Source organism: Embiotoca jacksoni, unplaced genomic scaffold (assembly GCF_022577435.1).
Source record: "Embiotoca jacksoni isolate LCO1_2020_lvr unplaced genomic scaffold, fEmbJac1.0.p SCAF_24, whole genome shotgun sequence".
NCBI classification, from domain to species: Eukaryota; Metazoa; Chordata; class Actinopteri; family Embiotocidae; genus Embiotoca; species Embiotoca jacksoni.
In genome coordinates this window covers 1,156,135-1,172,705 of record NW_027185375.1, presented here as the reverse complement: position 1 = coordinate 1,172,705, position 16,571 = coordinate 1,156,135, and the positions used below count along the sequence as shown (strand labels likewise).

The window sequence follows — 16,571 nt, the reverse complement described above, 5'->3', positions numbered from 1 at the left end:
AAACATTTCGAACCACAAGTACTCCTAAAGTTAGACAAATAAAAAATACAGAAATTAAATGGAGGGGTGTAGTTAGAAAGAAGTGAAATCACAAATTTACAGTGGTCCAAAAAATTGTGCATAACTCAGGTGCTGACATATATTAAGCAGCGAAACTTGTTATATTTAAATCCCAAACCCACACGGATATGAGTTTTTAAAAAAACAACAACAAAAAAACATCTGAGCACTGCAACAAAAAAAAATAATAATAATAACAATATATATATATATATTCACTCAAACAGGAATTATTTAATTTGTTGGACACTTTTTTGGGGCAACAATGGAGCTCCATGGTACAGATGAGCGAGTTAAGGCAGACAGCATTCAGATCAATTCGGCGTCAGTGTTTGGATTTGTTGACACAGGATGTCACGTAGGAGGCAACATTTCTCTTCCTGTCTTTAAAACGTCACCTACGGATGGAGACTTTAAAACCTTTATGCAAACAGAAAAAAGTGGGTTTTTTTTTGTTGTTGTATTATACTGGAGCTAAAAGATAATTAAGGAGAGATCTGTGAAAAGTTACAAACAGCCTAGGAAGCTTTTCATTGACCAGGACATTCAACAACAACAACAAAAGAAGCGTGTGACGTCATTGGAAATCCCCTTCATCTCCCGTTTGACTCGGTAAAAAGTAAATATAACATTTTAACGATATTTTTATAGGCTATGACTGTGCTTTTACATCTTTGTCAGATATCGTATTCATGATTTATGTTGAATAAATGACAGTTAATCCTCATCAAGGAGCAATATGTGAAACTTTGGGACTTTTTTTTACTGGGATACATTTTCTCTTCGGGCACATTTTACGCTGATAAATATTATTAGTATTGCAGCCATATCGTGACCATCAGGCAGACGGTAGGCCTATTAAACCCCCTCCCTTCTGTCTGAGATTAGCTCTTCGTGGTTATCGTTTAGTTTCGGTTTTGTCTTCCACCGCTGACACGATCTCCAGGTTGGACGCAGGTTTCCTCATCCGCCCGCCGCAGCCGCAGCTCGGACGGTCGTTGTTCCGTGATTCAGAGCCCCACTCCCTCTCGAGGAGCGATCATTGCGGCATGTGTTGAACTTTGGACACTTTCCGTTGTTGTTTTATGATTGTGGAAGACCGAGGACAGCTGCTGCCACTGGAAGCGAAACCACGAAGGCGCAAGTGCGATCGACCTCACGTAAGAAAGCGACACGGAAATATTCTATTTTACACTTTTACCGAGTCTTAAACACATAAACCGACCGCTGTTCTGTTCTGGCATGCGGATTATCCCGGTTTTACTGGTTTGCTTTCCAAAAGGACGTCCAGATCTCTTAAAAGTAATGTTTTCTCAACGCTCAAGACAGTCCCCATTGTTGTCCTCAACGGGTCGTATTTAAGTTGAAACTTTCCTTCCTCTCCTCTAATAAAATGCGTAAAAATTCAGTTTGTTTGCACTGTGTGGTAGCGGCAGACGGAGGCTGTAAATCGGCTATATTCGGAGTGTTGTTGAGCAACAGCATTTGAACGCAGCACAAAATTAAATAGCTGTAATTAAATATGTCACACAGACGGGCAGGGCAGACTTGTTTACTAAATGTTTTATCAGGTGCAAGATGGTGGGGAGGCGATGTTTCCATTTCTTACTGAAGTAAAGGCTACGTTGGTAGATTTTTTTTTTTTATTAGTTTTTTTTTTTTATTATGTATCTGTATACAGTACCAAGGGTCAGTCAGGAGTCAGCAGGGACATTTTTATGGTGTCACCTGAGGAGACCCATTGTGGCAGCAGTGGTGGGGGAGGAGGGAGGGGAGGGGGTTGTGTGGAGAATTTGCCCTTTTATTTTGGATACTTAAAAGTGTAACAGGCAAGATTTAAATCCCATTTTGTAATACCACTTCCTGCGTTAACAGACGATAGTGAGTCACTGTAAAGTTTCATGAGTTTTGTCAAATTTTTGGGTGTTCTTGTGCTTTTCTGTTTTTTTTTTTTTTTACTACTGATGATTGTAAAGTTTGAACCCAATAGTTGTTGGATTAAACAAAACAAAAAAACCGCGATCGGTTAAACCTATAGTTTATGTTTTTGCTTGCTTATCTCAAAGCCAACAACAAAGCCAAACACATATAATATATAGACACCATATATAATGTTTTTTTTTTGGCAGGGTTTGTGTTTTCTTGAGCTGTATTAAAGATGAATTTTAAATCGTCCAAACAAGGTCATAACATCCTGTTTGTTTGCTACATCAAACTGCCTTAGTTTGGTTGATAGTTAGATGACAAGCTGTTTGAGGTCCTATGTATATTTACATAAAGCTATTCGAACTGCTCTGAACCGTGTAAAAACTTGGTCGCTGACATTTGATTAGATAAAATCAGATTTAGACTTTATTAATCCCACAGTGGGGAAATTTTGTCGTCACAGCAGCATAGAAACACGAAAAAGTTGCACACAATATAAAAAAATGTACAAATACGTATGCAATAAATAAGATAAATAAAAAAGAATTATTTTAGAAAAAAAATAAGGGCAATGAATAAATACACACGCACACACACACACACACACACACACACACACACATATATAGCCCAAAAACAAATACAATAAAATACAAATGAATAAATACAGTTTGGGATGAATGGAAAAGGGTCAGGTGCTATGAAATGAAATGAAATGAACAGTGCAACGTTATTTTATGGTGTTGAACAGTCTTGACAGCCGCCAGAACAAACGACCTGCGGTAGCGCTCTTCCCTGCACCGGAGCGTGCAGCAGTCTGCTGCTAAAGGAGCTGCTTCGTATGCAAATTATTTCCGCCAAAATGACAACTGACTGTTGTTATCATAAAAAAAAAACAATGCATCTCAGTGGAACCCAAAAAAACTCTCTCTGGAGAAGGCAACACTTGAAAGCACAGTGATGATCTGAATGCCAGCAGTCATCCATGTCAACGTGTTGAAATATATTCTAACCGACGTGTGAAACGTGTTTTTTGCAGTATGTTCGACTCTCTGCCACCGTTCTAAGACGACGGGATGGACAGTGAAAGAAGCGATGGAGGAGGCGCGGAGGTGGAAGACGAGTTTGCGTGCGCCGGGATGCTGCGGGGATCCCTGACCTCCATGCACCGCACCGTGGAGCGGATATTCAGGGTGATGTTTGGGATCGGAGCGGACGATTTGCCTCAGGGCAACAACGGTCAGATATGGCTGAAGCTACGAGGGTCGGAGACCAACGTCAAAGCCGCCAAAGTACGGCACTTTTTCTTTGTTTTATAGTTCCCTGTTGGCACAGAGTTGAGTCGGTTCTTTGGGCAATGTTACCCAACAACTTGTACCCAAAACTTGAGCTCGCATTACCGGAACGCTAAAAATGATTTTGACGTAAAACACAAAACCCTGCTAACACCCTGCTATGGTCCTCATCCATTTGGTACTGATTTTATTTGCATTTAAGTGCACAGGACCTGTTGTTGTTGTTGTTGTTTTTTAAAGCCGTTTAATGCAAAATGGTGTCACAGTAATAAAAGTTTAGGGAAAAGCTGAGTTAAAAAAAAAAAATAGATTCCAGTAACATGACTCATCAAGCATTTTAAAATGTTGAGTAATGAGTCCGAGTTGAGTTTTGAAATACGCGAGCAGCCGGCTGACGCATACAGTCAGAATGACACAGCATGAAATGAAACAGATGTCTGAACCTGTAAATTGAAAGTAGAGTACTTTTTCATTCGGTCACTGCACTAGTTGAGCAACACTACTGAGAAAAGTGTTTCCTCCTGCACTGACAGAAGAACACAATCTTTAATCACATGATCGTCGGAGACATAAACTGGTTCCAGAGAGATATGCAAACTGTGTATAAATGTACTTCCTCTTTGGTGTGGAGCCATTTTGGGAGAGACACGCCTCAATCTGGCAGAGGAATATTTGAATATATTCTATTTTAATGTATTTAGTCTGTCATTTGCTGCCTCTAAAAGAACCTCGTGTCCACCAGGAACACTGTGAAATAAAACAGTTATATATTACCCATCACATCGATGATGTCACGGTGTAAAATCCAAAACATAAAAAGGCACAAAACCACAAGAAAGAGCAACAAATCCAAAGCAAAGATGAATAACATCAGAGATCTCTTATGTTATTGTCCTGAGTTAATCCACAGTCTACATATAAGTGTTTCTGTCTTACAATCTTTGTACCATCACTACTATAGTAATAGTATAATAACAGCAAATATTTTTGCCGTTTAGCTATTTATAAAAGGAGTAGTGAACCAGGAGGAGCAACAGGAGGTTTCGTACCCCGGGGTCCTTCACTGTGTCTTCTGTGGCGCCAGAGGGCTGTTCATGGACTGCCTGATTCAAAGCACGTCAGCTCATATCGTGGTAAGTGCTTAGCGCTCATATTATTGCTGCAACTAACAATTATTTTCATTGTTGATCATCAGACCATTATTTTCTCTACTCATCACTCCCTTCAGGGTTTTGGAGAGGTTTGTTTTTATAATTGTGGTCAAAAATACTTGATGTTGCCTTTCTCAAAAATTGCGATGTGATTTGTGGAGTTTTAAGCGATGCTTTTTGTGGTAAAATTGCAAGAATTAGCAAAAACTGCAAGTCGAGGGAAAGAAAATATTTTTTTTTTTTTATTTTACAACTACCGAATAAGTCATTTCTAAGAACTTCCAATGGTAATAATCCTGCTGCACATTACAGAAATATTTTAATCATTATCTTTTTATTTATTTGTTTAACTCAGAGAACCATGGTTACAGTCAAAGTTATAAAAAAATTAAAAAGAGAGATGTACCTTTTAAAAAAACAGTCTGTGACTAATATAAAAAACAAAGGCTACATCTACTGTCAAAATAAGGTCATATTAATTCAACACATAGGCCTACTGTAGTGTTTGTAAAACTAATTAAACATTCCTCATTCTCATTATAAAACCACATTTCTCTCAAATCTCACTTCCATTTTTTCTGATTGCCAAGCATTTGGTTTGTTTTGATTTTGGGAGGAGAGGGAGCAGAGCCTTCCTGTTTCTAAATGAGGAGTTATTTTTGTCAATAGTTTTGTTTTGGAAAGACTATTTTTTGCCGTAATACTTTCAGCAGAGCTTCTGTTGATGACATTTTTTTTAGGAAAATTTACAGGAATTGTGCTAAATTGGAAACTCCCACAAAGAATTTGCTGGAATTTGCAGTATTTATTGGAACTTCAAGATTTCCTGGAGAGACTGCACAATCTTCTATAACATGCAGAGCAAAGCACATCATAATTCCTCAGAGAAAGTTGATGTCCTTAACTCGTCAATCCAAAACACAAGACACTCATTTTACAATATACACAGCGTGATTAAAAAAAGAAGAAGCAAGTCCTCACAAAAGAGCTGCCAGTTTAATCCCTGTAGATCAACAAACTAATTGACTCATTTCCTCAGCTGTAATTCATCATATTTAGATTTCTGAATAGAAAAGAGAATTGAAAGTCTGTTTTTTTTTTCCATATCCGTCACCCACTGAGTGGGTATGACAAGCCCGATGATACGGATTTCCATTATTCCGCTGTCAGAGGGGAAAAATGAAAAAAAAAAAAAAAATCACATTTCTCTAATTGGAATGAAAAACTGAAAAAAAAAATTTTTTTAAATAAAAGCCAATTAATCTGACAAAATGTGGCCAAATTAGATTAAAAGATGCAGTGTACTTTAAAACCTTGAATCCCTCCCATTAAACCGTTTTTGACTGTTGACGTAACCATGATATTGACTAATAATGTAATGTGTAAGAATTTCATTCTTATCATTCCAACAAGAATTTACTTTATTAGTCAATATCAGAACTTTGCCATCATCTTAAAATGTTTCATACCCCTTTCAGAAGTAAAAACTGCCTTTAAACGTAAGACCGTGATGTTGTCACTGGGAAGTTTTTGTCTATTATTAACATTTGTTAGAACACATATACAACTTGGGGAAATTTTATTGCTTTTTTGACAACTTTCTTTTTCACTATTAGTTGCTACTTGTAGAAGCAAATTTCTTGGAACATACCCTTTAATATTTCTATACTTCTATTAATAAAGGCTTTTTTTTATTTATTTTGAACTTGGACCAGTTTATTTCAAAGACTATATGTTCCTCAAACTTTCTGTTTGAGGAACATTATTAGCGGGGTGAATCACCATGTCACTTAGTTGCATCTTCTTCTGCTCTGGTTTAATGGCACTAGTGGAGGATTAGTGCCACCAGCTGTTTCTTTAGCAGGCGCTTAACGTCTAATTTTTGAGCAACTGAATTTCAAATGAGCATCTATCGACATGAACATCAAGCGCTGCTGCGGGAACACTTTGGTTTTAAGCCAAATAACAAAGGAGAAACCCAATGTACCACAACTTGTAGGAGGCGATCTGTCTTATTTGCATAATAAAAAGCTGTTGTTCAAAGTAAATTAAAGCAGAAAACTCTGAATGCCGTTACATGTTTTATTCTAATGTCATTTTGTTTTCCTTTCACCGAACCAGGTGGGCTCTCCGGGATTCCTGCTTATATCAGGTCTGGCGGAGCCGGTGGTGCGAGCCTACTCTCTCATTACCGACCTGGTGGAGAGGTATGAGGGCACCCAGTCCACACACTCTGAGAATGGGGAAAGAGGCTTGGGCGAGTCCCTGGATTCACGCCGGGCCTTCAAAGCTCTGGTGGAGAAATGGGAGGACAGACACATCCTGGATCTTCTTGTGCTACCGGGGTCAGTGAAGGAAATCCTGCTGGATTTGGTGAAAGAATCGGGACTTGGATCAAGCCCAACAGATGTAAACGCAGGGGCAAGGTCACGTGGGGATTCGGAGGATAGGTGGGACAAACCCAACACCAGAAATCAAACACTCATGGATCCTTTTGGCACTACTGATCGATGGGCTGAAGGGATGACTGCAGGTGCAGCCAAGGACATCTTCTTTGAATGTTTGTCCACTTTTGCAGACACCCGAGGGAAGGCAGAGGGTGCTGAGGAAAGACTTGTGGATTCTCCGCAGGGGGTGGGTGAAGGGGAGCAACTGGAAAAAGTGGCAACCTCACATACCAAGGTGACAGAGGGACTAAGGGAGGATGAAGAACAGGAGGTGCACCTGTCAATGGGAAACAAGGAGTTTTGGCTTCTTTTGAAGTTCTTCACAGCCATGGGGTACACAGACGACGTTGTGAAACGAGTCCTTGCCCAAACAGGACCAAAAGAGGCATCGCAGATTCTGGACTTCGTTCAACAGGAGCAGGATCGCAGTGACCGGGAGCAGAGACTTCAAGGTGTCCTGGATCCAAAAAATCAAGACGGTGACGCTCCGAGTGAGAGGGAGCGGAACCGACCCTGTGAGACGGAGCACAAAGAGGATGAAGGAACAGCGGCAGGAGGCGATAGCGTCTTAAGTAGTAACGGAGAAATGGGAGACGACCGGGAGGGAGCGACGGGAATCTCGAGAAACTTCGAGGCAGAAGGCAGCGCAGAGTTAAAGGAGACGGGACAAGAGGAAGACTTTGTCCTGGGAGTGTTAAAGAAGGCCGCAGCCAGCTGCGGCTACACCGAGCAAAATGTAGATAAAGTCTACAACATGTTTCCTGATCAGTCCACCCGCCAGCTGCTCCTGGAGCTGCAGAGAGAGGGGAGCAGAGAGATGGACGTCTTCAGGGAAGGACCAAGGGAGATGGACGATGTGGTGCTGGAGAAAATTGGACCAAAAATCAGACCAGTCGAAGCAAGAGGAGAAATGGACATTTTCATACCCGCAGAAAAGAAAGAATCTGGCGAGAATGGACCTGTTGCAGGACAAGATTTGTTTACTTGGATTCATAACCAGCAGAAGCTTGCGAGTCAATACACCTCAAAACCAAAGCAACACCAACCTTCGAAATCACAAACTCATCACAAAGTCGTCCTCTCTGAAATCAAAGGGCCTCCCATGCCTACTTACGTCTCATCCCTAGATGCTCCACCCACCAATTTCCATTCTAACAAACAACAAACCATCTTCTCCCCTAATGCAGCCACTTCAAAACAGAATCATCAAACTGAGGACAGGGCCTCGAATCCAAAGCACCAGTCTTCGAACTCCTCAAAACAACCCCACCTCCTTAATGTTGCCAACTCTTCTCCTACCAAAGCAAAGAAGAAACAAAGCTCTAATGTGGTGGTGACAGGGGAGCAGCGTTTTCTGGAGGGCCTGCAGGCCCCCTTTGACCTGAAGCTAACAGACAACCCTGGAGACATGACGCTGAGGGGGATCATCATCGACGGGAGCAACGTGGCTATGAGGTAGGAAATATCACTCATATTAGGATTATTATGGAAAGGAAATTAAGGTTGTGGGTTTCCTTTTGGTTTTAAACTGTTACGACAATTGAAAAAATACTTTCTCCACAATTGGGGATGTAAATGTTTCTTTTTGTCCTGGAAAAACGGTTTCAAAATGCATTGAAAAACGCATTTCACACCACCTTAGTGTGTCCAATTTCCACAAACTATATAATATTTCGTATCGTAATGATGCCCTGTGCAGCTTTTTGCCATCGCTGGTATGTCTTTTTCTTCACTGACTTTGTTGGCGCATTCCTACATTTCTTTGGCTGTTACCGCCACCAGCTGCCGACAAAGAAGAATTACATCACCCGTGTGCGCGTCCTCATATGTACAGACCCTCGTACAAACATTTATCCGTAGCAGCAGACGTGGTCAAAAACTCGACAGACATGCAGGTCATGAAATCTGTTGATATCGATGTGATACTTTAGAACCCGTTTTCTCTCCGAAAACATAATTGTTTTATAGAAAGAGAGTTGTCAAACAGCAATAATTTGATTTAACATATTACTACAAGTGGTAGTCAACCTTCGTCATAATTTGTTTATTATCCATTATAGTTGTATTTTATGGCAGCCACACTGCAGTACCTCTGGTACATGGGCATGTGCGACATCACCGTGGAAACCAACGCGTGAACAGAGAGCGCACCACGTCCGGATTTAATTGTGAAACTCTTACATGTGTCGTTCCATGTTTTCCACAGTCACGGGTTGGGTCAATTCTTCTCCTGTCGAGGAATCGCTCTGGCCGTCCAGCACTTTTGGGACAGAGGCCATCGTCACATCAGCACTCTGCTGCCTCAGTGGAGACAGAAGGGCGACCACAAGAGCAAAGGTAACTCTTGCTGTTCTTCGTAATGTAATAATATATCTCCATCACAGAAACTAAAATCACAATGGTTTAGCTATTTTAGAAATTTCAAGGCTGCAGCCAAATATTTTTGTTGCTTCTTAGTTGCCTAATTATTTTATATGATTACAATTTAAAAAAATTTTTTTTTTAAAGTGTTTGGTTGATAAAAGGTCATAAATTAGTAAAAAAAAAAAAAGTCTGCTAATATTTCCAAAAACTCAAAATGATAAGCAGCCATTTCTCACATTTGAGAAGCTGCAACGAAGCAAACGTTTGGTATTTTGCTCAAAGAATTGATGAATCAGCGTACAGAAATACACCTTTAATTTATTTTATGTGAGCACACTTGCATATTGATTTTATTTACTACAATGGAATAGTCTAAATAAATGTGCATTTGCATTACCCTGAGCTTTTTCCAGAGCTCCCCCTGGTGTGTATTTAAAATATTGCAATGTACCTGTAAAGTATATGGTATTTTAGAGAAAATAAGCTAAAACATACCAAAACATTGCAGTATCTCAAGAAGATGCTCAACCTGTCATTGTAAAAATCAGCTTTCAATTCCCAGAGCAAAATCTCCTCCACTTTGATTTATTTTTATTGATTATCTCCAGCTTCTTGTTAAACCCTTTGAACACCAAGAGAATGGCTTTCTTGTACAGTTCTTGGTGCTGCAGTTATGTTCAAGATATTCCAACTTGCTGCTTCGATTATTTTCTGAGTCACATTAATTCAGGACTCAAGGAAGGTGGCCTTGTGGCTTGTGTGGGTGGGTGTTTTCCCCTCAGAACAGACTAAACACGGTGCCGTTTGTTTTCTGGTCTTGTAGAGCGGCACTATCTGGCGGAGCTGCAGAAGCTGGGCCTGCTCTCCTACACCCCCTCCAGGGAGGTCCAAGGCAAGAGGATCAGCTCGTACGATGACAGGTACATTAGAAACATCTTATGTCAGTCAGTACGGTGCGTGCGTGTGTGTGTTGACATGAAGTCAACAGATCAGATAAGTCGGTCAATAAACAGGACAGCTGCTGGTTTCATTGACTTCCTGCGAAAATCTGTGTGTGGAAAGTGAAACTCCTGAAATGCATCCGTTTAAAGGGGTTCTGTGACTTAGTTCAGTTAACAGAAGGTTAAATTGGCATGTGATTATAGTTATGTTGCAATGGCATCAAAACATGTGACAATCTATTATGTGAAAACTGCTGCATCCCGACCTCGTATGCTGGTTTTAGCCAACTCATTCATGTAGTACATTTCCCTTAGGTTACATAACATATTACTGCTGTGAGACACACAAAAGACATGCAAAGATTTTACCCTCTTTTCCAGGTTAATTTGAGTTAATAATCCAATTTATGAGATAACCCAGTTAAACAGCCATTTTATGTTGCTTAATTACATATTTCCCCCCCGTCTTATTTTCTGCTTCATTGGAGGGGCTTTTATTTTTAAAGGGATTTTCTGCGGGAGAGATAAAACTGTATCTGCAATATATCTTAGAAAAATGGTAAGAGGAACACATAGTGAAACAATTTAAGGTATTAAATCCCCCCCGAAGAGGTACGAGCTCTTATTTTGTTTTGGGATTTCCAATAAAACTCAATCATCAGTTCAAGTGTCGGACTCTCTTTGGACAGGATACGGTACAACATTTATTAAACCACTTCCCCCCCTCCCCCCTGTTTCTGCAGACTAATACTGCAGCTTGCACAAAAGACAGACGGAGTGATTGTAACCAACGACAACCTGAGAGACCTCTTGGACGAATCGCCTGTATGGAGGGACATCATCAAAAAGAGGTAAAGAAATTGAATAATTTTTTTAGCTGTATAATTTTCTGTTTATTTTGAATTGAGTGATGTACTTTTTTTTGTACGTTTTTTCACCCCAGTTGTAACTAAATTATCGAATTCTAGTTTTACTGGATAAAAACAAATTCCACAATCTTATTTTGAATAAATAAATATAGATCAATATTTTTTTCTAGAGCTGAATCTTCAGTCTCCTGTATCATCTCTTGTCCCTTCCACAGACTTCTTCAGTACACGTTTGTCGGGGATCACTTCATGGTCCCTGACGACCCTCTGGGCAGAGGAGGTCCTCACCTGGATGACTTTCTTCGTTCAGATCACAGGTAACACACCGGCGATGATTTAGGATGTAATCCTTTCCAAGTTATCAGAAAGAAATTTTATGTGACGCTTTCTGTTCTCTGAATTTAATCCCTTGTTTCCTTTCAGGTCTCCTGATCCAGGAAATCACTCTTTTGCCGGTTTAGCTTCAACATTCCCTTCCTCCAATCAAGCACGCTCCCAGACGGAGCTCTTGAACTTCCGTGACCGAACGCCTGGCAGAGCTCTGGATGCGTCGGGTGAAGGCGGCCTGGGTAGAGGGAGAAGGCACGGAAAAGGATGGGACATGGAGCACCAGCACGGGGCTAAAGGTCCTGGACTGGCGGTCCGTGTGGACAGGAGTCTGGAGGAAACCGCCGGTCTGAGAGAGCAGCTCTGTCAGGTTTTCCCGGGTCAGGACAACGTGGTGATGCTGGTGCTGCAGTGCCACGCGGACGAGACGGACATCAACGTGCTGTCTGGTCTGATCCTCGAACAGCAGAAGGACTAGAAATCTCTTTTTTCAGGGGGGGGGTTTCCTGCTGAATTTGACGCCGGTTTTGTTCTTCTACGTGTGTGTCCCACCATGGAAACTACAAGAAAACCATCACCAAACTAGATGCCGGACGAACATAAATCCTGAAGAAATGATGCTTACTTGTTGTTAAAACTAGAATCAGACCAGCTTTGTTAAACCTGCCAGTATCAGCCAGCCTACCGCTCTGAGCTTTAGTGTTCCTCGCATTTGCTGAGCCACTCTGAAGATCGGACCAATCAGCAACCCGTGTGAGCAGCTCAGTACGATGACGTACAAACAAACAATGGTTTCCAATTATCACTTATCTACTGACAACACTGACTTGCATTCCTCCAATCAGTTGTTCACTGAACTGTTGGAATGAAAAAAATTGTGAAATCATCGTAATGAATAAATAGATTAAGCAGCACGGGTCGAGGTATGGTACCGTCGACAGTCCATCACTTTGGTTCAAACTCAAATGTCTTAGAATGAAAGGTATTCTTGATCTCCAGAGGACGAATCCGAACAATTTTGTTGATCGCCTGACTTTAACAATTTTATTTTGTACGACACTTTGACTTATGAGGAAATACTCCCAAAACTATTGTTATTCAGCTTCCAACTTTAGACGTAGGCACTGAGCATAAGACTGCATCCTGTTAGAAAAGCACCAAACCAAGCCTTACACGTCATTTTGTATTTTTAACTTATTTTTTAACCAGCTCTGATGTTGTCATGACTGTAGCCTTGGGTCTAAAGTCATATAAAGTATATCTGGATGAACAAAAAATGACTAAAACCAAAAATATACCAGGATGTGGACAATCGTTTTTCATCCATATGTCTTATAATATTATTTGTGTTGTTTATACTTGTATATTTTTAGACCTTGTTAAAGTATTTCTTGATTAAAAATGATTTAAAAAAAAAAAAAGAAGTATCTGCTGTTGTTTCTATTATTCTTTGTTTATTTCTCTCCCAATTTCAACTTAAAATCCTGCTTTGTGAAAGGAACAGTGAGGAAACAGAAACTTTGCAATAACCAAAGAGATTGAGCTGACAGGGAAGTTTCACCAACCTTGTACACGCCCAGATCAGTAATATTAACATTGCCCATCAGGTCCGTGGCAGTGGGAGGTCAGTAAATGTACATATAGTTTTAGGTCAACAAGAAAACTTGATTTGCAACTCACCTCCAGCTCGTGCTGCTAAATGTATAAATGCTGCTTCTGTCTTCTCAGCCACGACTTCATCCATAGATTTTCTTTTTCTTTTTTTTTTTCTCGAAGCAAACATTTGCACAAACAGGTGCCAACACCTGACGACCCCAATCCACCTTCCGGTTTGTTTTGCTCCGAAGTCACGTTTGACCACGCGAGATTCTGTGCGATCTCAAGAAATCTTGTAGTGTGTGGGCCTGTTTCTTTACTATATCGCCCGGTACGTGCATTCTTATGATTAAAACGTCAAAAATGGGTTAAATCTGTCGTTATGTTTGTGTTCTCCAACTTTCTTTTCAAAAAAAAAAATCCTCCAGAGTGCACCAGACATTTCCAGACGTCTGTAGCGTGCTCCGGCAGGAAACCTGTGTTGCATTGTGGGTATTGAAGGCGCTAGGCATGCAGTGTGTGGTTCCAGGTGAGATCACTTTACGAACCATTTATTGTTTTGGAGTACCTTTACCTTTAAAATGACAAATAAAGGTGATAAACCTTGACGTTTCTATACAAATTAATACTCATTTTATTCACAATATAAATCTCCTAATTGCTCACATGTCAATTTCTTAGCTTTTAACTAAACATGTTGTTCATTACCTGTCCCACCAGAGGGCGCACTTCACCAATATTTATCTAGAAAGGTGAACTTGATGTTTTGATGAATTGTGTTTCCAACATACTATCAGTAATTCTTGAAAAACTGTCACATAGAATCAGCGTTTGTTTCTTTGACTCAACGGGAGCAGCTTCCTATTCCTGCCCTTTCTTCAAGGTCATTTCTGTTGTCACAGTTTGATGTTTAAACCCCCTAGAATCTCATTTTTCATTTCCATAATTCATATTGGAAAGCTTGGTTTTGAAGTGAAGTCTTCAAAAACACTTTCATTAAAAAAAAAAAAAAAAAAAAAAAAAAAAAAAATTAAAAAACGAATAATCAACATGGACAGATTACATAAAATGACAATACACATAGTTTGAAGATGTTTCTTTCCAAAATGAGGCTATATATGCATCTGCAAAATGTTGAGAATGCCTGTTTGTCCTGTTTATTGTAACATTTTTTTCTTTTCCTTCTTCCGCTTCCTTTTTGCTATTGTGACTTTTTTGTTTTGTTTGTCCGGAGCAGCTAAAAATGATTAAACAATACATATATTTATATTTAGACAGGAAAAGGTAGAGAGATGAGGCCTTAACTTGGGATTACATTCTAGTTTTATTTTGGACTTCGCAAGAGGAAGACAGAGCTGCCTCTTTCTGAAAACAGATGCATATTAAACCAGTTAGGTGAGGTTCTGAACAATAGACAGAGGAGACAGCCCGTCTATTTTGGGAACATTTTTATCCAGGGTTGACTCATAAAACAGGGAATAAAGGCCTCTTAATTGAATTGACTTGCCCAATACATATTACATATTCAGCATGTCTCGTGACGCCTTGCTCACCTTTGCAGGTCTTTCAATGGGCATGTGAGAGGCAGTGTTTGGTGGCTGCAGGTCTGCTCTGCCTTTGTAAAATCAGGGGAGCACATCTGCATACAATACTGATGACAGAGAAGCAAAAAAAAAAAAGTAAATATAATGGGAAAGTGTCATTTATAATGCACAAATTGTCCTGTGGTTCATGCTTTTTTCCCTGAGTGACGAAGAAAAATTGTTTTATTCCAGCCATTAAACTACTACAGATGCTTTATTTGACTTTTCAGGCCACAAAGTTGGAGTTCAGACTGTCTCTAAGTTGCATGATGTCTTATTTTACTCTCTACTCTTTCATTTCATCAGGTTGTGTCAGCTCAGTCTGGCACTCTTTACATTCTTCTCAAATACAAATCATATACATACACTGCTGTGTGTGTAAAGTGGCATAAATGATGCATTTTGTTTACTAGCTACTTTATTTTATGGAGAAAAGCAAAAGTTTTTCTTGTTTTTTGTTGTGTTCAAATTCTGCTCTCTCTCTCTGACAGGCTGGCACTGTGTTGTCTGTTGGTTTGTATCCTGCTCATTCCCTTTGTTTTATGTGTTAGTGTTTTTATAAATGTCAAATACTGGGAGCGAACAAACCTTTCATTCTTACACATTACGCAGCACAATAGGACGTCAGTGAAATTAAAAATGTATATTTCAAAGCTCAAAGTAGCAAAGCTTTTCATGGTGAAAGTCTGTCACATGGAGAACTCACTGCAGTGAATGAGTGGACAGATGAACTGCTGGGTGAAAGAATTAGCAGGGAATATGTGTCCTGGTAAAGAATGGAGTTCAACGATTTTAATCTCAGTTTAACTAAATCATGTCGAAGTCCACAGAAAGTTTAGGTCATTCTTAAATTTTGTCTTTATTATCACAACGTTAATGCACAGCAGATCCTAGCAGCCAGCTTCATCATGCAGGCTCTAAAGGACAATAAATCCAGCGCCTGCACCATCTACGCTGCAGCATGAGCCTGTGTGTTTGCTGATGTTGTAAAATTGCTTGTTTGCCAATATTGGGAAATTATTACTACACCAATAAAGCTGTGTGATTGAAAATGAAATACACAAAGGAGGGAGTGGGAGAGGAAAGAAAAGAAAAGACAGAAATACTTTTTTAAACAGAAGAAGAATTAATTTAACCCATTTCACTCTTTGAAACTGCAGCTCTTCAATATCATTGTCATTTTCTGTCTTTTTAAGTTTAAAAAAAAAAAAAATTCTACATATGACTATTTTCTACCATCATGATGTCACTAAAACTGTTTCAGAATATCATTGTTATGAATGTGGGTTTTATGTATTTAACACAATTGAGAAAATAGCACCATGTTATTGATTTAAAAAAAAATCATAAAGCTGCATAAAGATCTATGTAAATATCATAACATGAAGGGGAATGTGGCACCCTCAAGTTATGATATTGTCTTTGTACTATTTTAATCCCATTTTTGCCAAAGTTTTGGCTTGTTTTTTGCTCATGTATTGTATTGTATTGTATTCGAATCTTTGCATTATTTTTTTGCCTTGTCTTTACATTCATCTTTGCACAATTTTCTTTTTTTGGGATTTTTTTTTTTTGCACTGTTTGCCACATGTTTCATCTGGTTTCTGCACTTTATTTAGAATATGCCTCTTTTGCAATGCTTTCATGTTATTCCATGTAGAACCACGTGCTCTGTCTTGGCGTACACATTTTGTGAGAATGATGCTGGATTTCAATATCAAGTTTTGATTGTTCAGGCAGAACAAAGGTTGGCGGTGTTAATAAAATAAAAATAGTAATAATAGAAAAACGGGAGGCACAGTGGTGGAGTGGTTAGCATTGTCGCCTCACAGCAAAAAGGTTCAGGGTTCGAATCCGGGCCTGGGTCTTTCTGCGCGGAGTTTGCATGTTCTCCATGTACCTGCGTGGGTTCTCTCCAGGTACTTGGGCTTCCTCCCACCATCCAAAAACATGCACCTCAGGTTAATTGGTGATTCTACAAATGGCCCTTAGGCGTGAATGGTCTTTGTTTC

At 39.7% G+C, this 16,571-nt stretch overlaps 1 protein-coding gene across 3 annotated transcripts; it reads left to right on the top strand.

Moving 5' to 3' along the window:
- The first annotated feature begins 459 nt into the window (after positions 1-459).
- On the top strand, positions 460-12,791 carry khnyn (KH and NYN domain containing). Of its 3 annotated transcripts, none has more exons than XM_069158940.1 (9): positions 460-672; positions 3,026-3,278; positions 4,280-4,414; positions 6,554-8,334; positions 9,086-9,216; positions 10,067-10,163; positions 10,928-11,035; positions 11,269-11,370; positions 11,477-12,791. In XM_069158940.1, the coding sequence occupies exons 2-9, from the start codon at positions 3,063-3,065 to the stop codon at positions 11,856-11,858; spliced, it is 2,952 nt and encodes a 983-aa protein (XP_069015041.1). In that variant the 5' UTR covers positions 460-672; positions 3,026-3,062; the 3' UTR covers positions 11,859-12,791. The 3 variants fall into 3 exon arrangements, with proteins under 3 accessions (XP_069015041.1, XP_069015040.1, XP_069015039.1); XM_069158939.1 differs by having other exon boundaries at positions 460-679; XM_069158938.1 differs by lacking the exon at positions 460-672 and adding an exon at positions 701-1,220.
- Positions 12,792-16,571: the final 3,780 nt, after the last annotated feature.

Coding starts and splice junctions, on each gene's coding strand:
- khnyn (XM_069158940.1), top strand. CDS start 3,063: ATGGACAGTGAAAGAAGCGATGGAGGAGGCGCGGAGGTGGAAGACGAG. Junction 4,415..6,553: donor GCACGTCAGCTCATATCGTG/GTAAGTGCTTAG, acceptor TCACCGAACCAG/GTGGGCTCTCCGGGATTCCT. Junction 11,036..11,268: donor AGGGACATCATCAAAAAGAG/GTAAAGAAATTG, acceptor TCCCTTCCACAG/ACTTCTTCAGTACACGTTTG.